The sequence below is a fragment of the Ananas comosus genome, linkage group 14, assembly GCF_001540865.1.
Source record: "Ananas comosus cultivar F153 linkage group 14, ASM154086v1, whole genome shotgun sequence".
Lineage (NCBI taxonomy): Eukaryota > Viridiplantae > Streptophyta > Magnoliopsida > Poales > Bromeliaceae > Ananas > Ananas comosus.
In genome coordinates this window covers 2887825-2915583 of record NC_033634.1, presented here as the reverse complement: position 1 = coordinate 2915583, position 27759 = coordinate 2887825, and the positions used below count along the sequence as shown (strand labels likewise).

Sequence of the window (27759 nt, the reverse complement as noted above, 5' to 3'; positions counted from 1 at the left end):
GCTCGTGTTTGGCTCGTTTACTAAACGAGCGAGCCAATCTCGAGCTCATTTCGAGCCGAACACAAACTGGCTCACGAACAGCGAGCTGGATTACCACNCGTGAACACTTCAGTTCTCGAATTTTTATTTATTATAATTTTTTGCTATAATCTTTTTAAGTTATTTCAATTAAATTTTGCAATCAAATTTAATCGATTACGCACGAGGTTTCGTATAACTATATTACATCAATACCGCATTAGTGATAGATTAGTTAAAAAAGATAGTAAATGCTTTTATTTAGAAAACAATAGATAATGAGTAAACTTTTGATAATTCTATTGGTTTATTAAAGTTTTCCATTGCATTGTTTCTAAGTTCTAACCAGTTGTTTGTGTCAAATGACAAGGGTTGTGTGGGTTTCACGTGGGAAGCGACAAATGATAAGGCCTCCCATGCAAAGATGACGTGGAGGGCACAATTATTAAAGCAATCTTACTACTATTGCCATACTCATTTGTTTCTCTCATTTTTTATTTTGCTTTTAATCACAGATGCAAATTATATTTGGAAAGTGCAAGTTTCTGCACATTCGAAACACAAATTTTCTGCACACGAAATTATAAATTATTTTTACACATAATTTTGCCCTAATTAAGTTTTACATGTCAAGATTAGATGACCCTCAATACCAAACTGGCACTTAATCGGTCATTATCATATCTAGTGCTATATCTTTTCTATTTTTATTTTATCAAACATGTTGGTCCCAATATGCCAAAAGCAACACTAACCGATGTAGATTGTCTTATATATTGTTCAGAAGTAAACTGATAGTTCATTCTTCTAGTACAAAGAATTACCAATGAATCCCAGTTAATATAACAAGTAAACAGTGCCAAAAATGCAACTATCTGGGGTTAATTCTAAATTCACAAAGAGGCTCAGCATTACAATTCTCAAGGGCCGCAATTGAACATAAAAATTAACTATATATTTTTCGGAATATATAAGTAATGATACACTGATCCAAAAGAAACCTCAGAAACATAAGTAGAGAATGGTAGTAATGCAAATAATTACCCAAAGACAAAAGGATAAAAAAAAAATAGAGAAAAAGAAAATGGAAAAAAGGGAAAAAGAATGCACATAGGCTAAAGCAACATTCTCTATGATCCGAACAAATCAATGCAAAGAAATTGTCGCACTGCGTGTATCTTTCTGCGAACAATCGAACAAAACTCACCCTGTTTTGGGTGCGAGAAACACGGAGACAGAAGCTCAACAAATGGACCGGTTAATTTATAGGCGTAATTCATTTCGAACCATTCTCACAAATAACTGAAACGGCAGAGAGGTCCTGTGATAATATTACACGGGGAAAAAAAGAAGTACATATCAGAGTGATATATATTGATATGAAAAGCAAATAGGTATTTAAAGATAGTCGCATGATCATGCAAAAGTAAAAAACATACAATTTGCCACCTTGCATGCCACCCACAACCAGAGAGAACTAACAACCAGAATACATTATCACAAATGAACGAGTGATCAATTAGATGTGATAGATCAAAACACATAAATGAACAAGTGACGAGTTACGGTGATCATTTTTTTCCCTTGGAATTTTTTTGCTTGTCCATTGACATCACTGTCACTAAAGCTCTTTATGAGCCACATCTTAAGATAGACGCAATAGCATAAAGAAGCTACAAATGATCATGACAGAGAAAGAGGCTGAAGCTTAAAAAAAAATTAATCTTCTTAGAAGTTCTTCTGAGGAAAGAGAAATTTATCTAGTTATGCTAACATCAAAATAAAAATGCACAATCAGATTACTACATAGATTTGCTAAGGTTTATCTTGGACTTTGAGGGAGATCACTGCAGAAAAAAAAACACAAAATAGTAACAAAATAATAAACTCAAAAGAGATTGTAAATAACAAAATAGCATGAAATACAGATATAGCAACATCAATAAGAATAAATACTGCAAACTATATATTTTGCCATACCTTGATAGCTGTCCTTTCGCATGGGAGCATCAAATTTCCAACGATAAAAAATGAGTGTTCACTATAACAATCATCATATAAACAGCATTTGATCATGAAGCCCTGGTTGTATGAAAAGAGGCTGACGCGGATGAAGCCTCCGCTATTAATGCAATAGGTTGTCTAGCCTGCAAGCAAGCACCGATATCAAATGGATGCAACTCCACCCCATCGAACAACAAACTGACACCTGGAAGCACTACATCTTTAGTATCTGCGTCATCTGATTCAGTTTTTACAGTACTGGAGGAAGTTGTGGTTTCTTCAATAGGTCTCGTAGCAGCTTCATATACAGGAGCGAGTGCATATGACCTGTAGAAACAATTTTAAATTACATTGGTACTGAGAGGCTTAAAACATAAAAGGTTAATGCAGGTTGCAGCATGTAGAGAAAAAGCATATCCTTGTGGGAAAAAAAAAAACCCTTTTTCTTCAAAACGCAGAGGGCCAGATACATGGTCAGAATGCTCTACTGATGTAGAAGATGTAAATGTCAATGGACATACATGGATAAGTAGAAAAACAAAAAGAAGAAATGTGTATAACTTTCCATCAGAATGTAGCGAGTCGATAGAAAACATCACCCAGGGCAGCATCTAATACTAATATGAGAAATAACCTCATCGAATTGATAATATGAGCCCAAAGAAAAGATGCTTTAGGAAGTACCTGAGAATATTCCCATCAAAACTTAAAACTTCAGTTCGACATCTATGCCTTCTGGCAAGCTTCAGCCTCTGGTGCTCATTCGAGGCTCCAGAAATCGGTGTCGAAGGATCTAAAAGAGGGCTCCATCTCCCACTGGCGTAATTAATTAGGTGGCGAGGAGACTCCTCCACTCGCTCTCTGTGATACAATAGCCTGGCAGTGGGACCTGTCACGTGGTATTCATTACAAATTTCCCTTAACCTCTTTCTTAGCCCATGCATTGCATCATGGTGCTCATTAATCATATCGCTCTGTAGTAAATTCGATGAAACAATTCTTTCACATATCCTTCCACATAACTTTGGGCTGAATAAAGGGATGCCAAATTCTAGACTTAGTGGAACCCATTCATATTTTACATTATCCGGCAGAAATGTGTCAGAGTCGCTTTGCTTTTGAAGTCTCAAAAGGCGAATATAACCCACCGTCAACAAATCGATTTTGCTGGAGAGATCGTTTAACAGCGAATTCAAGTTTGAAACTTCCTCAGGCGGCCCCAACTCTGATCCTACTGGTGCCATTGATCCATCAGAATTCTTCAATGGTAGTGGGAGGTCCATTGTAACAATTTTCCCCTTGGCATCAAGGTCATCTTTACCCAGTGGTTGAACCAAAATAGCTGAATACCTAAGCATTGAGTTTAAGCAATGTAATAATATATTCCCTTTGACCAAATTGCCCTCAAATTTCCCGCCTAATCCTCCTATTACTGATCCATCCCATGACCATATGAGTGCTTTTTCACAACCTGCTAACGGTGCAGGAAGCAGTCGAAGAAACTGCCCTTTCATAAGAACAACAGATAATGGACCACAATTTACAGCTGAATACAGCACCATCTTCATCCAAGGTGTCATCGAAGAATAAGAAAGTGGGCCGAAATGAATTGGGCCCGAAGGCCCAGGTAAAACAGGCGAAGAAGGAAGGGGAATCATAGAAACAATGATATCATAATCTCTAAGGAATAACCGTTCTAGAGTTGCTGGTGCAAGAGCTGCCAAGCTCTCGCAGCGGAGAATATCAACCCGGTATTTTCTTTTCCTCTTCAAAACGGGTTTTTCAGAAGCTGAACTATTTACAGAACCTGCTTCACTTTGAGAGCGATCGATCTCTAAACTGACGTCATGGTAAAGTTTGTCAGATTCATCAATATTGATATCAGTTGAGAGGGCCTTAACCTCATCAAGAAATGAATTCTCGTCATTTATTTCATTGCTAGTTTTATTATTGGCCATTTCATTGGAGGCTATCCCACCAGATTGAAGGCACTCAAGGACGCATCGAAGACTAAATGCGTGATTGGCAAATTCCTGTAATTCACCTTCGAATTTTTTTCCTTCTAAACTAGCCAGATCTTTGCAAAGGTCAGCAATACTAGAGTCACCTAATTTTCCTGCCTCGTACAGTGTTACAGCATGAGACTTCAAACCTGCAAAAGGTTGACCCCAAAAGAAAAGGAAATTGAAAGAATAAGCCACATTGATCCGGTTAACTATACATTTATTTAAGCATTATAATTAGGTCAGTTCAAGAATCTAGCTGTATATTTCATTAAAGCTTTTTTCTTAACTTGGAGAACTTGTTTCAAGTCCACATACTACGTTGGCTGGCTTTAGATCTTCGTGATTAAACTTTATTTCAAATTTTCAACCGGAGAAAACTTAGACAAACTCTCTAGCTCTAATTAACTTGACATGATTAGCCCCACTAATCGGCTCAAGCTTTGGCTATAGCAATTAGCAAAACAAAATTCCTACAGACGAGGGCAGAAGAAGTAACAGTTCAAAACAAAGTGCCCGTCCTACTTACCTTCTAATCATTTATTGACGTTTGCTTAAATAAGAACCTCATATGTGCTTAAATAAAAATATGAAAAAACAATCTCTGAGATAGAATTCTGTTGAGAACACAAAATGCTATAAGAATATAGTACTAGGAAGGTATCATCAAACCTGGTGAGATCGACCCCATCATCAAATACGAAGTGATATTCGCATCCACAACAAATGCAACATGGGGAGTGCTAGAAATTGGCCTTGGTTTTTCTATCCCAGAACCGAGGACTTGTGGGCCTGATTTTTCTGAGTTGATACTAGTATTCGAACCATCTTCATCGTCGCTTAGGATATTAGCAGGCAAGCTGGGCATGTTTGAATCTCGAAGAACAGAGTCTGGGTCTATAAGCTTTACAGCCCAGCCCAACCTGCAAGCAAATGAGGCAGCAGCCTGAAGCTGGGTCAGATCGGCCTGCAACGTGGCAGCCAACTCAGCGACAGTGGCGTTCTCACTTGATACAACAAAGACAGCATATAGTAACCTGCAAGAAAAGGTTGGAGAGGAAATTCTCAAAGTCCAAAAATTGAACACAGAAGTATACTTTTGTTTAGAGGCTTTTACAAAGGTACATAATGTAAGCATACAAAAAGTTATGATTTTGCAAGGTTATTTATGCAAGTAGATCATTTCGCAGGTGGTCGATATGTAAATATGTCATTTATGTCAAGTGCACTGATCCTTTCATTAAGCAAAGTGGGCAACTCTCATTTAGCATTGGAAACTTTTCAACCAGAAAATGAATTGAAAACTTACTCTTCGATTGGATCTTCATAAGACTGCTCCCGGTTGGAAACAAATCCTTCAAGCCTGGAAACTGAATCGACAGGTATCAACATGATGGTGAATTATAGGAAGTGAAAAGATAAGTGCAAAGAACGAGAGTGCAATTACTTAGTATCTAAAAATTTGGTCCGCAAAAAATGCTACCGAAACCTATCAGGTCTTTGCACTTCAAAACAAATATCGAATAGTATGCTAATTTCCTATTCAGAGATATCATACCAAAAAAATCATTTCAAACAAGTGATATAATTCAACTATCACAACCGTACTACTCCAAACAAGTACTATGATTTAAATGTGAGGCATAAGCACCTATAGGTCAATTCGGAAACCAAATTAATAATTCCTGTACCAAACACTGATAATTCTGTAAACATTGCAAAACCAAAGAATTAAAAATCAGCTAATTGTATAGAAGGCCATAATTGTCCCAGAATGCTAAAACAGTAGTTGGTATATAGCAGATAAAGTCATATTCTTTGAGTCCATTGTGTACCTTTAAAACGGTCATCAGGATAAACAGGCACGTCAAAGTATATTAATCCTCTTTTAGATAGACCTTTTATGATGTCAGGATCAAAAAGGACGAAAGAGTTGGCTTCCTCCTTACAGATTTTGTCTATTGTTGCCATTTCTTCTTCTGTGAGTTTCTATAGAAAAAACATAGAATCAGTTGCACTACCAACAATTTATCAGTACATAGCACCTACAAAGGAAAAGCAGAAAAAGTAAATTCTTGTAAATTACAGGAAGCGTATAACAGGCACAATAATGTTTTCAAGATGAAAAACAAATGCAAAGAAAATAACCGACGGACATGTAAATCCATATAAAATCATCCAGTTACATAATACATAACCTACCCTGTAAAATCTAAACTTTCCATGTATACCCCTTGAAAGTGTAGCTGCTTACAAAAACACCCTTATCTCCTAATTTTGCCATCATGGGAAATTGGGCATTTCTTTCTTAAACGAATAACGTACTATCAAATTTTGCAATAAAACCCACCTTAAATTCCTCCAATGTGAAGTTAACGAGGCAAACTCCCCACCATGGTTCAATTGAGAAGTCCACAGGTTGTGTAGGCAACAACTCTTTTGCAATGGATTTGTTTAACTTCCACATTATTTTCTGGACATCTCCAAGAAAGGAAAAGAGTAGTCAAAACTATAACAGAATCCAGCAATGACCAAAAAGGCTTCAAACTCAAAGTAGTCCTCACAAGAATAAGCACACAGGGAGAGACTAGTCAAAAGGAAAGCCAGAAAACATTGAAAAAGATAGTCGCTAAACGTCATTTTTTTTTTAAAAAAGAGCTTAATAATCATGTCAAGCAACAGGCACAAGATGCTGAGTCATTGAGAGCTTGTTTGGCTATGCTTTCATTCTTTTTCACTTCCTAAATTCCAATTCTATACTATCAAATGCACATGTGGATCTAATTCTCTATTCTTGTTATTGTTGCTTGGTTTGCAAAGTCTTTTTTTAAAACATAAGGAAAAAAAAAAACACAGTTGAAATCAAAGCTCTTCAAGAACACTGGTGACTTAATAATGTCAAAAAAATTGTGGCGTCCTTCTTGCATGTAAGAGAGTACACACACATTGTATGCACAGGCAAATGCATCTATTGTTATGCCTGAGTGTAACTTTGAAGTTTAAAAAGCATTAACGAAATAATGTATCTTACGAAATAAAGAACCAATGATAACAGAACAGCTTTTGGGTTTTACTTGGTAAGGATGCAAGTAAGGAACCTGCAAGATAGTACCTTCGACCTGCATTTGTTCATAATATCAATAAATTCATTTCGTCCAATTCCAGTAAGCCTCAGGGCATCTGCAGCACTGAAGTTGGGAATACTGTCGTATGGTTGCTCTGCAGATATTTCCAAAATTTCAGAATACTGAAGCACGTTAATTGTTTGATGATAAAACATAGTTGTAATGTACAAGAAAAACCACGTTGCAGAAAAGGTGTTAGTTGAAAGAAAACTCATAAAATAGACAAAATATACAGAGTATTTATACAAGTTTTACTATCCTGTAAGTTCTCGAATTATAGAATCTTGTTTTAAACTGACAAATAGAAAGAGGGCATAAAAAGAGACGGAGCATATCTCTTTCTTTATAAAAGAAAGCTTCAACATAAGGACCAACTTCGAGAAACTTCTACAAAAAAAGATAGAAACTAAAACTATGAAAAATAAATAAACGTACACTAAAAGAAGGTTCTAAGTATCTATTTTGATTTTGGTTCAGGCTCCAACTTTTCAGTTTACACAGTTCTGACAAATTTGGCAGCTCTCAGATTTCAGCCAAAAAGTCTCCAGATTTTCGAAAAGAAAAAAAGTAATATGGAAAAGTAAAATAATCATAATAAAAAGTGGCATGATATCTACGGATGAATAAATGATCTCAATCATGCACGTGGGTCCCAATATTGTATGCTACTTAATATTGGAAGAAACACTAAGGTAAAAAAGACAAAAAAGAGCTAACAAGCAAAGAAGATAAAAAAAGGATATTTTAAAAAATATCATAGGTCGTCAAATGGATCAAGTGATTACCATTCTTCATCACCTCAAAAAGCATATCGCAGTAATATCTGAATGGTGAGACTCTCATGACACGGCAGACATATTCTGCAAGATGGTACGGAAACAACTGCAAAGAAATTACGTCAATTAAATTGATTTTTTAATAGTTAAAACAAGGAAAAATTAGCACACTTTTTTTTTTCTTTTTTGAATAGGACAAAGTTAAATGAAACATATACCGAATACCAAATGCATCAATAGACCAAATGATCTTGTGGAATAGATATTTGGTCCAGTTGAACTCCAGAAGAAAAGGAAAAGGAGAATAAAAGAAACTCAATCAAGATAGCTTGTAGACTTCTGGTGCAGCAAGAAGCAGTTGAAAATACTTTAATGAAGAAGCTGGTGCTTATTGGAACAGTTCTATTTAATCAGCACTTCTCCTGAAGCTCCAACAGGACCAAACAGGTCGAACGAGAAGTAGCTAAAAAGCTCATTTAGATGCTCAAACACCAACTACATACGAAAAGGAAGGTCCAGGTACATACTGCAAGACTCCTACGAAGATAACGCATCATCTCCTCATAATATTCACCTTCTTTGCATACTTTACGTGCAAAACAGGTATTCCATTGCAATCGTTTCCTGATGCAATAATCTATAACCCTGCAGGAAATGGAAAACTTCTTTAACACTTCATTTATAACAGCCTTGATGAATAGGCATCAGAATTCAAGAATCTAGAAGCAAACTTCAAAAGTTATTAGACAGCCAGTGACTCAATTCAACTACATGTGTGTGGAAACTGGAAAGTAAATGTGGAAATTAAAAATATATATATAAAAAAAAAAGCATTTGCAGCAGGAGGGGGAGAGACTGCAGTGGAAGAATCAGACAACAACAAACAGCAATAAGCATTTGCAGTCCAAATTCATAAGCGAAAGCCACATTAAATGATCATCGAGGCTTTAGAAATGAAACTTTTGAAGGACGTTAAAGTTGATTTGTACGTCAAGCACCTTTGATTTTTCCAATACCAATCCAAGATGAAAATGACACTAGCACGCATGACTCCCGCGCAATAAATTCAACATCATAAGATGAAAAAGAAAAAAAAAAAAAAAAAAAAAAAGCTCGTTCAGCTAGCCAAATGCAATCAATTTTTTCAACTACAAATGTTCTGATGCTAGATTCTTACCTATAGTTCATAATTTCAAGCAGCATTTTTATTCTAGAACTAAATGGGACATAAAATAGTTTAACATGCAAGATCTATAAGTTAATTTACAGGGTCAAAAAGAGATCACCTTCGGTACCATTCCTCTTTTGTGGTCAGCGTTGCTTGGAGCCGCTTCGGGAGATTCTCCCACAGGCATTCCTCTCGGATCGACTTCAGAATCAGCTGCTCCTCCACCGTCGCTGGTAGATGCTGCATCCCTCTCAAATTTGGGATTCACTACACTGCAAAAATTTGAAAAAAAAAAGGAGAAAATAATATGAAAAGAAAACGACCTTTCTCATACGCTCGATTCCTTAATCCTTTATATCAAAATTTATGATGATAAAATGGACCTTAACCCTAAATTCTAAATGTAAAAATAAGTGATAATATATTAAAAATTCCAGAAAAATATGGAAAAAATGGACCTTTCTCGTATGCACGATTCCCTTAATCCTTAACGTCAAAATCCACTAGTCTAAGTACCAAAACATAGAATTATAGAATTATAGAATTTTTAGCAAGTATTTAATGCGAAATTAGAATTTAAACTACCTCGATAGGGATTTAGTACCGGAAACAACAAAAAACGATTGAGTTACCGTGAATATTCCGAATCATAACAGATATTAATCCAATATAAGTGAAAAAGGAGCATCGTAGAGCGAGAGAGAAGGGGCGATTTAGAACTAAGAAAAGAGTGATACCGCAAGAGAGAGAGAAAGAGAGAGAGATGGATCGCTCAGAACCTCTGAGATCGAGATCGACGATGGAGAATGTCGGATCGCAGTTCGCGCTCACTACGGCGAGATCCGAGAGAGAGAGAGAGAGAGAGAGAGAGAGGAAGAAGAAGAAGAAGAAGGGGACGGAGGGGGAGGAGAGAGAGAGAGGGAGGAGACATTGAAGACTCGGGCAGAAACACCGGGTTCACGCTAGCGTTGAAGTATCTCATAGACCACTTTTACCGCCTCATCTATGAACCGCACGCTTATTCCTTGGGGGCTCGTGATTCGTGCGGGTGAATTTTTATTTGTACATTTTTTATTATTATTCAAAAATTTTAAATCTTATTTTTTATTTTTTTAAATATTAAAATTTTTAGAGGATAAAAAAATATTTGAGGAAATTTTTTTCCTTATTAATTAAGAATAAATTAGATATTTTTAAAGTTTTAGAGTAACTATTAAATGTTATCTTTTTATATAAGTTAAAATGAAAATGAAAAATTGGCAATTTAGTCCCGAACTTTCGACAAGTTTTAGTTTTCACAAATAATGATTAAAATTCTTTTAATTACAATTAGAGAGAATATAATTTTCTCTACTTGGAGTATCTCTAGTTCATGAACTCTTTCTCTTAGGCAGCTGAAAATAGATGAAAAGTCCATAAATTCGTAATGCATGAATATACAGTAAAATATTTGAAATGTCAAATATCATAAAATTTTAAAAATTAAAAAAATAATTGATTAGAAATTTGAAAATAAAATATATTATATTCAACTGAAAAAAAAAACGAAGCTAACGCTATCTTGTACGTCTAAAAACTAAAAAGTAGATATTAAATTTTCTGTCACTTACCACGAAAATAAATAGTGATTTATGTAAAAGTTTATGTAAAAGTTATGGCTTATTTTTGAATGTACAACTGTGTTTCTCAATAAATATGGCGTGGGGACCCAGCTGTCACTCCTCGCTTGATCTAGTTTTGGATTCAAGCGCGAGCCACGTGGTAATGATTACACTGCTGGCGATGTTATAAGTCATGGACTCATGGTAGTTGCGTTTCTAGGTTAAAATTTAGAAAAAACTTTAAAAACACTCCCTGTAGTTTTATATTTTTTTTTATTTAGTATTCTATAATTTAAAATGTATCAAGTTAGTACTCTGTGGTTTCGTACTTTCTCATTTTAGTATTATGTGGTTTAAAGTGTATCAAGTTAGTATTATGTGGTTTTATTTTTGTATCAAGTTAGTACCCTGTGGTTTTATTTTTGTATGAAGTTAGTACCCTGTGGTTTTTAAATCATAGGGTACTAAAGTGAGAAAGTACGAAATCACAGAGTACTAACTTGATACACTTTAAACCACAGGGTACTAACTTGATACACTTTAAACCACAGGGTACTAACTTGATACACTTTAAACCACAGGGTACTAACTTGATACACTTTAAACCACAAGGTACTAAAGTGAAAAAGTGCAAAACTACAGAGTACTAACTTGATACACTTTAAACCACAGAGTTCTAAAGTGAGAAAAAGTGAAACCGCAGGGTGGGTACTTGAAGTTTTTTCTAAATTTTATATATGGGGTAAAATTTTATATACCTCTTTATAGTTCAATGTACTTTTTTTTTTCTCTGGAGTTTAAAAAATTATACATAATTATTTTATAGTTTAATTAATATTTTTAAATTTGTCATTGTGCGATTAAAAAAAATTATATTTAACTATTTTATATGTTTTTTATTTTACTGTAAAAATTTATTATTAAACATGCTACACAACTGCACATCTTATAGTTTTTTAAAATTGTTTACTTTATAATTCTATTTGTTGACAGATTATTTTGGTAAAATAAAAAAAAAGCTATAAAATTTATTATGACATTTCAATATTTCTCCATTGGATGAGGACGTGGATGTGATTAAAAATATAAACAATTATGGACTAATAATAATAATTGTATTTAAATATTTTGGACCGATGATCTGGAGTCAACAAATTATTATTGTCATCAGAGCTAGTTCACTAAGCAAAAGTGTGAGATGCGGGCAGTGCCTAAATGAGCGAACGGACCGAAAGCGCGAGGTGTGGGCTGATAAGGATGTCAAGATCTAAACGGAAAGTCTATGACACTCTAAGAGTCCAGCATCAAGTCTAAACGGGCCAAAAGTGTGAGGATATCGGTGCTTAAAAGCGAAAGTCTGTGACGCGGTAATAGCCCAGCATGGAAGGCTTAAACTTGGGAATATATGTGAGACCCCCTTGTAGTTTGAGGATCAATAGTGCAATTTTAGCCTCACAATTTCAACAAACCTTTTTTTTCGGATCAGAACTATACGGCCTGGATCCGAATCCGAATCCATTCCGGATCAGGGCTATCCTAGCCCAAACCAACCCATAATAATGTGGTCCTTCACACTGTCCATAGTAATGTGGGTTTTCACACGGCCCACATTATACCCGCGCTATATGGAATCCCTTTTCATGTCCGAGACAGTAGTGTTTAGGGGAAATGGTGTTTTCTCTCCTCCTCAAGCGATCCAAAACCCCCAAACCCCTCCCTCTCCCTCTCCCTCTCCCTCTCCCCACGAGAAACCCTAACCCCCTCCGCGCTTCTCCCCGATCCACAGCGACCTCTCCCCTCGGATTGAGCATCGCCTATGGTGCTGGGGCTCTTTCGGGGACCTGGCGACCCTCCAGATGCGGCGAAGCTTCGAGGTCGAGCATCGCTCCTCTTCTCGGGCTCAGATCGTTCTCTTCTCCGGCGACGACGGCTGCGATCGCCGAGCCGCCTAGGACCTGCGACGGGCTCACGGTGGACGCCATTGTAGGGAAGGGGTGGACGATACTCGACGAGGGCGAGAGCGATTGGAGGAGCCACGCCGCTGCCATCGCCCAATCGGTCCAGGTCATCAAGAAGCGATTACAGGTTCGGGGTTCCTTTTTCACTTTCAATCATATACATCTTGTTTTATCTTTGCAGTATCTGTTATTACTCTTAATTTTTTCCTTTGCTTTATTAAGTATAAGGATGCTATTTTGAGTCGAATTTAGTGTTTTTAGTAGAAATCAGTGGTAGAATTTAGATTCATGCAGCAATTTGTTATTTTATGTAGTTAATAGAATAGATTGTAACCCTCGATGTTTGAACGATTCGGTGAAGATTAGATTGCTGCTAACAGATAGACTAGATCGTGATGTAATCTTGTTTCACTAACTATCTTAATTAAATGCTTAAGAGTTTTTTGGGCTGTTCCTTGTTGATTCTGGGGACATATCTTGTGAAGAAACAGCTTAAGTGATGGCATACATGTGATATTTTCTTCAACTTCTGCAGCATTTTCACGGAAAAATAATTGTATTTGTTGTCATCTACTTGACTGTTTATCTAGATCTTAAATGATTTAAGAACTTTTCGCTTGCAGTGGGGACGGATGATTGACAAGTCAATGCAACTGTCCGCGATTCTAAACAAGTCGGACCTTTGGGATGATCCTGATTATGCTGGGAGGATAAGTCGTGAACATGGTGAAATTATGGGTAAGATTAAGGGTGTAAACCAGTTTGAACAAGAGTTGGTCGAGCACATCGATTTACTGAAGCTAGCACGTGAAGAGAATGATAACGAACTCGAAGCGGTGGGCTCTTACTCCTTTGCATGTTTCTCTTTTGTTAGATTTCGGTAATATCTACAGTATAGTGAAGATCACATATTCACATGCTTGTTTTTCAATACACAAGCGTAATGTCTAGTATTGCGATTGACATAAGAAAGTAACTTTTATACTTCTTTATTTTTGCTTGAATATATTTTTCCAATTTATATCATTGTTTCCTTGTTAATACTTGGCAGTTAGGCATATTATTTTATTTTATCTGAATTTCTAGTAAAAGACTTCCATTCGTCACAGAAGAATCTTTAACCATTTTGAAGTATAAAAATACCGTTAGTCTTGTTTTGTTCTGTTTTTTTTTTTATTTTCCAACTTTTTGCAGAGTCTTACTTATACTTTGTAAAATGTCTTGGTCTTAAGACCTATGTTCTGATTGTTTCGTTCTATGAACGTGTAACATGGTTTCTTCTGATTTGCTTGTTCATATTGCCCTCTCACTCCAGGAATCTATGAGAGCTTTACTTGAAATGAGAAGGAAAGCGAAGGAGAAAGAACTTGAAGCAATTCTGTCTGGGGACAACGATTCCTGCTCTTGCTTTATAGAGGTCATCTCATTGATTTTCCGAAGGATTTTCCAGTAATTACCTATATTTTAGGATCTTGTAGATGTAAGATACTAAAGTGTTGCTTGATGGGATCCAGGTTCAAGCAGGAGCTGGAGGAACGGAAAGCATGGATTGGGCTGCCATGGTCATGAACATGTACATGATGTGGGCCCAACGCCGTGGATTTGCAGTTACTGTTGTTGAAGAAATGCCTGGTGAGATAGCAGGAATCAAGGTTCATTTTCTATGCCTTATCATCTCTGCATCATTTTGTGTGTATTGTTGTCTTTCAATTGCTTGCCCTACACCACAGAAGCACCAAGAGTTCTCATGTGCTAGATTAAGCATCATGAAACATTTAAAACACCAAAGAACATTAATTTGAATGTCTCGACTTTACACACAGAGAACTACTCTGAAAACATATTTCTGTGACATGCAAGCTATAAAGTAATGCATACTATGTTTTCAGCGTGCAACAATCAAAGTGCACGGTGAATATGCATTTGGGTATGCCAAAGCTGAAGTCGGGGTGCATAGACTAGTGCGAATTTCTCCTTTTGACAGCGGGAAGCGCCGCCACACATCATTTGCTGCTGTTGCCGTAATACCAATCCTTGGTAATGTTTCCACCAAGTATCAGATTAAAGAATCAGATCTTCGAATCGAACGGTTTCGCGCCGGTGGAGCTGGTGGTCAGCATGTCAACACCACAGAAAGTGCAGTTAGGATTGTACACATTCCAACAGGAATCTCTGCCACCTGTCAAAATGAACGGTAACTATCATGCTTAGTAAGTATGACGCGTGAGGAAATTATGCTTTTTATGTTGCTAAATTTTTCCAAATATGCTCGTTATATTTTTCCTCTTCAAATGCTAAATAATCATAACATATTGAAGAATCCAATGTGGATTACAATATAAATGGGCAACTTTACAGTTCAACAAAATAAAACAAACACATTAAAAAAAAAAACGTTGCCGTAGCATTGAGAACATTCATTTTCATTTGATCCTCACTACGTTAGTACTCCTAAATCTGTAGTTTAATGTTGTCATGATGATTGTACAGATCGCAACATCAAAACAAGGCATCGGCAATGGCGGTTCTTCAGTCACGGCTAGACCAGCTTGAGATTGCCCGTCAAGCCCAAATGAACGCGGAACACACACAATCTCTCTCAGAAATCAGCTGGGGCAACCAAATAAGATCCTATGTGCTCCATGTAAGATCCACCTCCTCAAATTGGCTACAATAGTGAAAAACCCCAATTAAATTTCATGGTTTCCTTCTGAAATTTTGGAACCTTCATTTTACCCTATTTGACTTTGTGAGCAAAGTGATAGATATCGCCTACCTGAACAATGCTACAGGTCATCAAAGTGGAAACCACAATATTAAATGGGGGCTTGTCCTGCATTGTAGCCTCTCTAGTATCTAATTCATAATTTGCAAATTCTCGCCATTAAATTCTTTATTGAACTCTTATCAGCCGTACCGCATGGTGAAAGATCTCCGAACGAACTACGAAGTCTCAGATCCTGATTCCGTCCTTGACGGCGACATCGACGGCCTCATTTTAAGCTTCTTATCTGCCTCTTTGGATAAAAATGAGGACAGGGCATGAGAACAGGTTGGTGTGAATATAATGAAGATAATTTTTTGTTGTTTTTTTTCCTCTTTTAATCTATATTTTGGTGCAACTCAATTTTTTTTTTTTTCCTTTTCTACTCCTGTTGTAGAATAATATATAAAGTAAGTGGCATCAGCTGATTCTGTATTTTCTTAATTTTCTCTGCCGAGCGTTAGGGAACTGTTTTTGCAGTTATATCAAAAAAAAAAAAAAAATGCAGTATGACTCATTACTTCTGCTCTACACTTATCTTTAAACAAATTTATGCGAGATATAATCGAAAAGCTTACTTTTAACTATTAAAAAAAGATCTTAAAATTCTGAATTTTCTCGGTATTGTTGTGAGAGAATAAAGTGTTTACATTGCAGTATGTTGTTTAAGATGCTTTTTTATACTCCCCAGTCAACTGATTACAAAATTCTGGTAATTAAACAAAGAAAAGAAAATGATGAATAAGACATTTTTGCATCTAAGCTGAGCTTTTTCGGATTTTCGACACATAATCTTCAAAATCTGTAAGACTATACTGAACTGAACTGTCCTTTCTCTTGAGATAACCTTTCTAAACAATCCAACGGCTGGTTTTTGTGTGTATTGCGTATGCCGTGATCTCGAAAATATGAAGTAAATTCTCTGTGGGCCGGTGTGCAGGAATGAGCGTGCGTGAATGACTTTTCTTTTCAGGGGAAGTAAATATCGTGCGGCGCTATGTGCACGAATTTTCTACACACTTTGACAGTAATTTTGATTTGTGCGGAGTCGAAATTTCTGCGTACGGGGCTGTAATGAATTTGCGGTGGAATCCGAGCATAGGGTTAACTCTGGTGAGGCCTAATTTTGAGATGGGTAAGGCATATCTCGGCCTGAACCGGGCTTTAACAAAAATTTCGAGCTCGTGCCCGGTCCAAATAACGGCCCAACCCAGCCCAGTTCAGGGAAAAGTTGAATCAGCCGTTGGATTTACGCCACGTCATCGTGTCAGCGCTGTTCAGGTTGATTTTGTATTAGCTGTATTGTAGGAAAAATTCTAGAATGCAGCGGGTATATTGGTGACGTGGCGTAATAAATCAATCAAATGTCTCATTTTAGAGATATATGTCCCATCATAATTATAAAAAAATATTTTTATTGTACTTTTGTTTGAAAAGAAAGAAATATGATTGGTTTGTTATTGATGACGTAGTACAAGTGTGATAGTGTAGAATTTCTTGTATTGTATATAGAAGGAAACAAAGTTATAGAAGAAAATAAATTTCAATCATATTCAATGGAGCAACCAAATCCTCAAAATCAGAAAATAAAGACAGCAATGCTATAGAAAGAAGTTTTTCAAATCAGCCCCATTTATAAGGAATTGATTGAATCATCATATAGAAGGAAACATTTCAAGCTGATAATTATTTACTATATATTTTATTATTTTTTTATAAAATAGTCTCTAGAATATTCTCTCATATATATATATATATATATAAATATTTATCCTGAAGAATAATAAAGCTGTGAAATTTTTTACCCAATACCCTTGTAATATTGTAGACCCAATGTAGACAACAAATCCACCACCACTCCGGAGCCAGAGCCAATCAGCAGCTCACGCTCTACATCACTCCACCAATAAACTACTGCCACGTAGAACTATTCAGCCCGGGCCACGCCATATTCCCCTATCGGATAACGACGCGTGTCTCACCAACGACGACGCTGACGCTCCCAATCAGCTCTACAAATGACCTTTGTGTAAAGTGTATGAATAGACCCTGTACTATTTTAATGACGCAATTATCTTCTCATACTTTTCAATTTACTTAGAAAATAGTCATTTTACTTTAAAAAAGTCATTTATTTTCGTTTATTTATTAGTAAATTTCGTTACTAACTTAAATACAATAAATAATATTTGCAAAGTTTCACAAATCGATAAATAATATTTGCAAAAATTCACAAATCGATATATTTAAATTAAAAAGGTAAAACTTTAAAAAACCCTCTGTAGTTTCATACTTTTTTATTTTGGTACCCTGTGATTTAAAGTGTATCAAGTTAGTATCCCGTGGTTTCGCCCCTTTCTCACTTTAGTACCTTGTGGTTTAAAGTATATCAAGTTAGTACCCTGTGGTTTATTTTTGTATCAAGTTAGTATCCTGTGGTTTTTAAACCACATGGTACTAAAGTGAGAAAGTGTGAAACCACAGGGTACTAAAGTGAGAAAGTGCGAAACCACATGGTACTAAAGTGAGAAAGTGCGAAACCACATGGTACTAACTTGATATACTTTAAACCACAGGGTACTAAAGTGAACAAGTGCAAAACCACAGGGTATTAACTTGATACACTTTAAACTACAGGGTACGAAAGTGAAAAAAAGTGAAACCACAAGGGGGTATTTGAAGTTTTTCCAATTAAAAAAGAGTATAGACATGGAATTGTAAAATTCGGATAGTACAGGGACTATTCATGCATTTTACCCCGTCTCATTTCTCCTTATTTTAACCTCCCACGCGCTTCAATCTCCTTCGCTGCTGTGCGCCATCTCGTCCGCAACCACCGAGGACTTCTTTTTTATTTTTTTCCCCTTAATTTCTCTTTTTTTTGTTTCGTTAATTTTGGGATATTTTTGGGGACGAAGTGGGTGCTAACGTGCGGCGTAGGAGGAGGAGGAGGAGGAGGAGGGGCCATGGCGATGGAGGTGGAGAAGTACAACAAGAAGAACACGGCGGTGAAGCGGATTCTTCAGGAGGTGAAGGAGATGCAATCCAATCCCTCCGATGATTTCATGGCCCTCCCGTTAGAGGTAATTGATCGAAAACCCTAACCCTAGCTTTGATCTCTATGTCCGATTCCCCTTCGTTGTGTTTTCCCGTGGGTTTCAGCGGTGGGAACCTTGAATCGGTCGATTTCGTCGTAAAATCAGATCTTTGATTCCCAATCGTTTGACCTAACCCTAATCCTAACCCTAGCCCTAAACATTTGATCCAACGTAGTTGTTTTGGGTTTGAGTGGATTTAGGCGTTTTTAATTTGTCGGATCCGATTTTTCCTGCTTGGTTTTGATGAAATTGGATCTCAATTCGATGGGGAATTGTTTTATGTCTTGCTTTGTTGTTCCTTTCGTTTCCTATTCTGATAGAGAAAGGTTGTTCTGTTTGGGATTTAGGGAAATTTTCGGAAATTGAGGCTTACTGTGCTCATTTGATGTACAGTTGATCGATGTGGTCTCTTAATCATCTCAATGGTTCCTATTATGGAATAGGAGATCAATTAGAGGGTTTTTTTATAATAACATTTGATGGAATCAAATATTCTTTTCTAATGTTATGGCGCATTTATAATCGCCTTCATCTGATTCTATTTGGAACCTGATATCGAAGGTATTTAATTTGAAATTTAAGAATACACGGACAAATTGAAAGCGGAATGTTGGGTATATAAAGTTCCTCTTTTGGAGCAAATTTACAGCAGCAGTACAACATGTCCCATTTAATTCTGTTCGTCCCCCTCTTAAATCCCTGGTTTCCATCCTTTTGTAAAGTTCTCTTGATCCCCAGGTTGCATAATGTGTTTCTAAGCTAATTATGATTTTTTTAGGACTATTATGAATGGCTGTAAGGTGTAACCTATTCTCTGTGTTATTAGGAGAACATATTGGAGTGGCAGTTTGCTATTTTGGGTCCACGTGACACCGAATTCGAGGGTGGAATTTATCACGGGAGGATCCAATTGCCTGCGGAATACCCATTCAAGCCCCCGGCGTTCATGATGCTAACGGTTTGCTTCCTTTTTATCTAGTCTCTTGATTTAGTGAACTTTCGATATGCTTCTACTTTAATAATTTGTCTAATTTTCCTATCTTATGCCTTTTGATACAGCCCAATGGTCGATTTGAGACGCAGACGAAGATATGCCTCAGCATTTCAAATTATCACCCTGAACATTGGCAACCATCATGGAGCGGTTGGTTCTTTTTTTTGCATTACTATTGTTTGACTGCTATTTTGTTACGCCTTCTGCATTTCCTCTTTTTATAGATAATAAATTCATTGTTTTTTTCTTGACATATTTTTATCTGCTGAAAATGGTATAATTGGCAAGAGTTTGCTAGCGATTTCACTTGAAGTTGACCTTGCATTTTGTTGATATGATCGAAATATGTGAGTCGCATTGAGATTTTGGTGGGGCTGAAAAGTTCAGGAGTAGGAAAGAGAAGACAGCTCTAGGTTATTTAATTTGTTTATTCCTTGGAATTTGTTGAGCTATATCGAATTCATCATGTGATGATAGCTAATTCTTGGGCATGGATTTTGGCATGTTTGCTACTTCCTGCCAGCCCTCAACTTCTTGCTCTCTGCTACCTGAAATGCAATACCGTGTGAAAAAAAGCCATTTTGTTTTCTATTAAGGATTTTCTAGTTACTTAAAATTGTTCTCTGTTCTCTCCAGTGCGTACGGCATTAGTAGCTTTGATTGCATTCATGCCAACCAATCCGGGGGGGGCATTGGGCTCACTTGATTGCAAAAAGGAAGAACGGTGTGCACTCGCCATCAAATCACGGGAAGCACCACCGAAGTATGGCAGCCCAGAACGTCAAAAAATAATCGAGGAGGTTTGATTTGCAATATGATCATTGATTTTAATGATTCTTTTAGGTTTAATTACAATTTATTCCCTAGATTTCAGTTTCACCCTCAGGTTTCTGATTTTAGTGACTTGTACCCTAATTTTTTTCCCACGTAACAAGTAAATCCTTCTGTTTGTCTACTTTATATTGGCATTGTCATTATGTTTCGCTGACATGACAACTGTTTGATGTTTCAGTTTTGGCGATGATGCTTTGTTGAGTTTCTTTTATATGATAGACTAACATAATGACTTAATTGGTCAAATTTTTAGGAACAAAACTGGTCAAATTTTTAGGAACAAAACTTGCAATAAACCCTTTCTTTTAATAACTGTTACATATTTATCTCTTAAATCAGCATGAAATTCTGTTCTCAACAGATTCATCGATACATGTTAAGTAAAGCTCCTCCTGTTCCTGCACAACTTCCAAGCACAACGCCAGAAGAAAATTCAGGTACAGAAGACAAAGAATCTGAAGACAATTCTAGTTCAAATGCTACCCCTGTGGAGGACGGGCCCAACCCAGAAGTGCGTGAGGAAGAAGTTATGGAGGAGGTTCATGAGGGCCACGTGGAAGCTGCCGTGGGCCAGCTGAGAGTTGGCTTGAGCTTGTCGAGGCAGCCAGAAGCCGAGGCACAGGTTGTTGAGCGGCCAAAAACTTCTGCAAAAGCTCAGAAACCCATGGACGATCGGCTCTTGACATGGGCAGCTGTTGCATTGACTGTCGCCATTGTAGTACTGTTAGTAAAGAAATTTGTGAAGTCGCATGGCCTAATTGGTTATTTTATGGATGGGTCCTAAACTGCATAGTATAGGATGTAGGGTTTTTTTGTACTTATAACCCTGCAAATATACTAAATTGTGCAAATATTCTAGAAAAGTTGGTATTTGTTTGTGTATCCTAAAGCATTGCTTCTTTGTGTGCATGCCATGCCCTTCTAGAGGTATGCACCCAACTATTTTTGCATAAATGACCTGATAGAGGAGTGAATGCACATGGAAATAGCTTTCAAGGCCACGCACGCCAAACTACTTGGGAGGATGTGCGTGCAAAACCTTCGGCTGTTTCGTAGATACCCCCATCAGGGCATGCGTACAAATAAGCAAGGTTTCCAAGGGTATGCATGCGGATCCTAATTTTGTAGCATTATTTGCAGAATTTTGCATATTTGTTAGGGAGCATATATGCAAAAAGGCTCGAGGATTCGATGGCCAAAAATAAAGGACGTGTTGGTTTATCCTATGATGTAAGGATTGTCTATTAAAACAAATCTCTCTCTGCAATATATAAATAGAAGCGCATTTTGGTAACTAATATTGTTGTTTTTCTTATTCAGTTGTTTGGTGTTTATGTGTATCTCCTGCTTCTTGCTCTCCGCGTAAGGAACTGACTTTTGGTTTTACTATTTGACTCTACGGCATGTCTGATTTGAATCTCTGTCAGAACAATAACAATATTTGTAACCTTTTTAGCGGAATATTATTTTGTACAAATTACAACATTTGTATATTCATACACTTTTTTGACAGAAATTGATGGAACTTTCTAAAATTAAGAGCAATAAATGATCCAATGAAATCAGAACTTTTAAAACTTCAGGCTTTTAATAAGAAAATCAGAGTAGCTGGTGTGTTCTGCTGATCCCCTGTTTCTTCTTGTGTTAGATATTTGCTGGATATTCCGAAATTCTTGTCTGTATGGTGGATATATGGAGTTGTTTATCCTTTTTTAAAAATAAAAAAAAAACTCTTATCTCTTCACAATTTTTGTGAAGTGTCATATACTTCTCAATGTGTACTATTTATCAACAAATCTGTTTTTACTGCTGGTGGATAGACAAATTGAATCTGGTTACTCATTATTGTCTGGGTTTGACCAAACTTGAACAATAAATTTGATCTCCGCATGGTTAAGATTGTTGTAGTGACAAAATACTCATTAAACCTCATTTTGGAACTGAAATTGTGAAGATGTTTGCATGTCAACCATTTTTATTAAGGTCATTATGGTGGTAGCTCAAGTCTTTTCAGCTTCTGGAGCTTTCTTTGTATGTTTAATTAAATGAGTTGAAAAGAAAGAAAGATAGCAACTGGCTTTCTTCTCTTTCTTCCCTTAATTATGTAGGGAGTTGTGCTTCTTACCTTATAATGTATTTTAAAGTATTGTTGATAAATCAGTTTTATATGTGCCAGTTAATGAGTTGTTTTAGTTAACGAGTTTTTTTAGAGTCAGAAGTCCACCTCTGTTAGGTGAGTAATTTAGCTCTTCAAATTTTAATGTGACTTGTGGACATCAAGTATACAAGATTATATCAATCATTTATCGTCGTACGTATAAAATTTACTCATCAATAATATTTAGAGTACATGCTAAGGTACATTTATCTCATTATTTTGGATAGTGATTTATATCCATATCACTAATATCACCCACTTCTCTTTGTTCCCTTTCCCTCTTATTCTCTCTGTTATATCTTTCTACTGTTTCATCAGTCTCTCTGTGCTTCTTTTGTCTTGGCAAAGGGTAAGAGGAGCATATGATCCATGAGAGAGAAACCACCCCATGCAACAGAGAGTGGAGGATGCAGTGAACAAAGAGATAAGAATCAGCAACTATAGCTAGTCACAAAGCATTGTGGATGGTGAAGAACATTTCTACTCTTCTGAAGCACCTCAGATAAGGTCCACCAACTTCTAAAAGAAGGTGCTCTTGTTCTAATGTTCTCATGATCTCTTGTGTAAATAGTAATACCAACAGATTTCTAGATGTTTAATTGGGTGTTTAGTTTCTCTCCTCTTCCCTTAAATGTTTATTCACAGAAAGTTGTACCAAAAGAAAGAGGTGGTCAGTATATGAGAATTGAAGCAAGTAGTGGGAAATACCAGCCATCTGATCCTTGTTCCTGGAACAAAATATGGGCAAAAAGCAATTAAAGGACCTCCCCATCCAAGGTAATGTTAATATTGTTCTTTTTGACATAACATTAATCTTAGCAATTCCTTCTACTGAGTAGTCATTTCTCCGAATTTACATTCTTTTTGTGAAATTGTATTCTTGTTCTTTTCGCTGCTTAATTTTCTTCCTACCTACAACCTAATGCTTAGAGGTTGTTCGGTTCAAGGTCTATAATATTTCGTCAATGTTATATATTTTATATTTGGAATGACAAGTTTGTTATTAACTTATTACCATATCCAAGTTTGTATGTTCTTTTTAATGGACGAGTATTGATTCCCACCCAAGTATGGAGATCGGAATATCTCGTAACCCATAGTGATCTAGTATTCGTACTAGCTGAGAATCTACAATGATTTCACTACTTTGCCGTTATCTTTTATAACTACACAACTTAAGTTGAAAGATAATTATTTGAATATTTCCAGTCGAAGATATAGAAAATTACTGAAATATTACAAAATTGTAAGCCAAACGGCCCTTAACACATTCCACGTATTTTTTATAACCGGTAAGGTTATCAGAGCTATTTTTCTCCTTTCTTGAACTTAAAAGATATACTTATTTCTCGCACACCTTCTCAAAAAAGAAAAAAAAGAAAAAGAAAAAAGAAAAGAAAGAAAGATGAGAGTGGAGATGAGCCTATTGTTTGTTGCCTACCAATTCAATCCTAAAATAGCAACATACCCAATAAACTTTGGAGAAACTACTAAACAAAGCACCAATTGACTTTTTTAAGTGGTGGATTTGTCACTTGTTTTTTAGCTACAAATTCAACTATCCCTTATCACAACCACTCCCAATTTTTTTTTTTTTTTTTTTTTTTTTTTTTTTGGACCATTAAGAAAACTCACCTTTCTTGTCCTATTACTATTATTATTGTTGTTAATTTTTTCCAAGAGGGGCTATCACAAATGTACTACTTCCAAGGGATAGCCAGCTTTTTAAACAAGTAGAGAGGTACAAAACTGATGGCCTCATTGCTGATCATCACCTGCACATCAAATCACAACCATTCATTCCCTGATCAAGGGATTAACAGAGTGATATCTATACCCTAATAAAAGCAAAGAGGATTAACACCCAAGAGAAAATGGCCATTTGGGTGTTAACTTTGATGATGATGATGATGATGATGATCAATGGCATCTTTGATGACCTTGAGGAGCTTCCCATATTCTCAAAGTGCTTTGGTTGGAAGCAGCTCCTTTAATGAAAATTACTTGCTCCTTCCTAGTTAGTTGTGTAGTCTCTTTCAATGTCATATGCATATATGCTCCTTATAATTCTATGTATAAATGTAATTATAATCTTAATTTTACCTCTCTCTCTCTCTCTAAATGATATGAAATGAAATTAGTTGGGCTGCAATATATAAGTTGGGGACCTTTTTTGTTAGACAAATGCTATTATTCTTATAGTGAATGAATGTGTTAGCAAATTCATATAATATTTTTCGAACTTTGTGTACAAAAAAAAAATCAGTTTCGCTGAAAAACGGAAAAGCATACCTCCATTTTGTTCAGTAGTGTACCAAATAGGTCGTAATGAAAAAAGAATAATTTGTGAGTAAGTTAACAAACAAAGTGATGTTCCCTAGTTAATATTATTAGAGCTTGCATAGTATATATTGATTCATTATGAATGATGCATCTAATATAAGTCAAGGTAAACGTATTAATCAAGAAAAATCATATGTAACGCATGTATATTAGGTTAATTCATTCAACTTTCATAGTCAAGAGTTGATGGTGATTGAAGAAAATTTCATTATGAAGTGAAAACAATTAATCAAATTAAGTATTAATTTCTTATGAGTTAAGCATTTAGAATATAAGAAGCACAAAATCAAACACCTCGTGAGAGTGCTCACACATCTATCTAGTCTACAATTTAGATGAACGATTTAAGAATTTTTTCCAACCCTAGTTAACACCACAAGTAATATTCGATAGTGTTTTCGTTTTTCGAATTTTTTTTTAGAAAAACGATAGTTTTCTATAAAATTTAGAAAAACTAAAATATATATATTTTTTAGAACCAAACAGATGGAAAACGTACACTCATTCTTATTTAGCGTTCTAAATATTAATCGACTAAAGTACTTAAAACTACTTAAATCACAATTTACATGTCATTCTCATAAGTTAAATGAGTTGGTAATGGAATTTGTCGTTTATATGAATAAAGAAAAGTTGTCTCTTGTACTATTTTGAATTTCACATATCATTATTATTTTTAGTCAATGGCTTTTAATTCTTAGTCGTGAATCGTGATAAACGACCTTTTCGCACAAACTTGTTGAATAATAATGGAATAGAAATGGTGCATAATTTGACCCACATTTTTGTTAACAAATTTATTATTTAAACACTTATCACTTCTGCGGTCGTAATTTTGTTTAAATCCTCCATTTCCTCTTCTCTCTTTCCTATCTTTGATCTTTTTTTTTCGCAAATGGTCACTTCAAATGTAATAGGAATTGTTGGCATTAGTTTGTTTCATCAAGATTAAAAATTTTAAAGATTCTTACAATTATGTTATTATTGATATGCTTACCTAAATAATTTCAACTACTTTGGTTGAGCCTTTTTTTGCAATATTAATTACTGTAGTGGGATTCGAATGCATCAAATGAAATGTTACTTTTGAATATATATGTAAGCAATTAACTACGTATAACTAAACAACCTTTTATATTATGGCGTGACCAATAGTCTCTCATTACATGAAAACGGAATTGTGAATAAAAATATAAAGATCAGAGATTTATAATTGAACTTAAATATTTTGGACCGATTGTTTAACGTTTAATAAATTATTTATACCAGTGAGTTGGATCTTCATATTTAGTATTAAAGTCGGCTTGTTATCTAGAAATGTGAGATTGATGGGAACTTAGATCGTTGGTGATTTTGGACTAGGCAATATGACTCGACAAGGAACGTTAGGGTCCCCGATAGTTATCGATCAACTGAAAAAATGGATTGTGAATAAGAATATGAGGATAAGGGATCTTAATACAAATAACAAGTAACTGAATTTAAATATTTCAAGCTGATGATTTAGATCCCAACATGTTATTACTGCTAATCGGCTAAATCGTTACATATATGATAACTAGTGAATTTGTAAATTTTATCCAAAGTTTACTTTGCTTGTTCAATTAGCTACCATTCAACCTTTCGAATCTATGGCCATTAATTAAAATATTATAATCCATTTAGACCGGAGCCTAGTTTGATTTTTAGTCAACCTAATAAAATCAATATATATATATATGAAGAATGATCTGTATGGTCAACATTTTATGGCCATACCATGCAACCTAGCTACAGGTGGGTCAATGAGAACTGTACACGTCAGCATTTGATGTACTCATCATCTAGAAGTTTAGTACCTACCATACATCTTGACCCACTATTATGTGGGAACGGGTGATGGCTTAAAAGGCCAGCATCCTACTATATGTCGGAGATCATGTTGTACCGAGTTTCGTTTCAAAATGGCGTAAGGACAGATTGGATTAAGTTATATTTAAAATGGCATGAGTATTGAACTGAGTTATATTCAAAGTGGCGTGAATCTGATCAGACCAAGCCACAATCGAAATCTGCAAGCATCGTATCTATACATTTTAAGTAAATTAATTGCATATTTCTAGCCGCTGAACTTTTGAAATTAATAGTTAGTGCCAACGATCAAACAAATAATTGTCGGATCGTTGGCGCTAACCATTAATTCCAAAAGCTCGAGCTGTTAGAAATACGCAACCAATTCACTTAAAGCGTATAGAAACAGCGCCCACGGGTCTCGATGGTGACTCGGCCCACCTGGCCTCACGCCACTTCGAACATGACTCGGCCCAACCCAGCCTCACGCCATTTCGAACATGACTCGGCCCACATGGCCTCCCGCCACAGGGCAGGATGCTTGCCCATTTAAGCCAACAATAATATCAGAGTCAAAGGTCACGTGTTCAGTTTTCACATACTGCAAATTTATGCCTATGTGGCGGAAGACTAGATAGGTCGTAGGTGCTGTGTGTATATGATTTAAGTGAATTGATTGTGTATTTCTAACAACTTAAACTTTTAGGATTAATGATTAGCCAACGATCCGACGATGACAAATTTTGCTAACATATTTTTATTATCATAGTAACTATTTGTATCTAGTAAACTACTATATTCTTCTTATGAATTATACCAATTACATAAATCGTTAGGGTATATTGTGTTTAGCGATGTGAATCATCGATTTAGAATAAAATATTTTAATATTTTTTTTAAAAAAATTGCTTATAGCTGAAGGCGTTTACTATTATAAATTTCTATCCAAAACCATATAAAAAGCCTGTTCAAACTTCAAACATCTCTCTACAGAGATGCAGCATCATCATCAAATTCATAACCCCAATTATTACCATCATCATTAACAAAATCACAGCACCAAATTGAATCCAACATCTCTCTTC

General features: G+C 35.8%; 3 protein-coding genes across 9 annotated transcripts; 2 read left to right on the top strand and 1 right to left on the bottom strand.

Annotated features, from left to right (window-relative positions):
• On the bottom strand, positions 952 to 10003 carry LOC109720373 (protein FAM91A1). Of its 5 annotated transcripts, XM_020247425.1 has the most exons (12): positions 9874 to 10003; positions 9213 to 9366; positions 8454 to 8571; positions 7936 to 8032; positions 7138 to 7244; positions 6376 to 6498; positions 5861 to 6014; positions 5335 to 5395; positions 4698 to 5062; positions 2707 to 4174; positions 1999 to 2349; positions 952 to 1339 (listed from the first exon to the last, which is right to left on the bottom strand). In XM_020247425.1, the coding sequence occupies exons 2-11, from the start codon at positions 9338 to 9340 to the stop codon at positions 2091 to 2093; spliced, it is 2880 nt and encodes a 959-aa protein (XP_020103014.1). In that variant the 5' UTR covers positions 9341 to 9366; positions 9874 to 10003; the 3' UTR covers positions 952 to 1339; positions 1999 to 2090. The 5 variants fall into 5 exon arrangements, with proteins under 5 accessions (XP_020103014.1, XP_020103015.1, XP_020103016.1 ...); XM_020247426.1 differs by lacking the exon at positions 9874 to 10003 and having other exon boundaries at positions 8501 to 8571; positions 9213 to 9248; XM_020247427.1 differs by lacking the exons at positions 8454 to 8571; positions 9213 to 9366; positions 9874 to 10003 and having other exon boundaries at positions 7124 to 7244.
• On the top strand, positions 12326 to 15886 carry LOC109720788 (peptide chain release factor PrfB2, chloroplastic). 3 transcript variants are annotated; one of them, XM_020248102.1, is made up of 7 exons: positions 12326 to 12780; positions 13277 to 13489; positions 13969 to 14070; positions 14168 to 14305; positions 14714 to 14847; positions 15144 to 15297; positions 15565 to 15886. In XM_020248102.1, exons 1-7 carry the CDS (start codon positions 12364 to 12366, stop codon positions 15697 to 15699), a joined length of 1293 nt encoding a protein of 430 aa, XP_020103691.1. In that variant the 5' UTR covers positions 12326 to 12363; the 3' UTR covers positions 15700 to 15886. The 3 variants fall into 3 exon arrangements, with proteins under 3 accessions (XP_020103691.1, XP_020103690.1, XP_020103692.1); XM_020248101.1 differs by having other exon boundaries at positions 14543 to 14847; XM_020248103.1 differs by lacking the exon at positions 15565 to 15886 and having other exon boundaries at positions 14543 to 14863; positions 15144 to 15283.
• On the top strand, positions 18227 to 21641 carry LOC109720534 (ubiquitin-conjugating enzyme E2 32). Its single transcript, XM_020247717.1, has 5 exons — positions 18227 to 18500; positions 19342 to 19473; positions 19575 to 19659; positions 20146 to 20309; positions 20705 to 21641. The coding sequence occupies exons 1-5, from the start codon at positions 18384 to 18386 to the stop codon at positions 21125 to 21127; spliced, it is 921 nt and encodes a 306-aa protein (XP_020103306.1). The 5' UTR covers positions 18227 to 18383; the 3' UTR covers positions 21128 to 21641.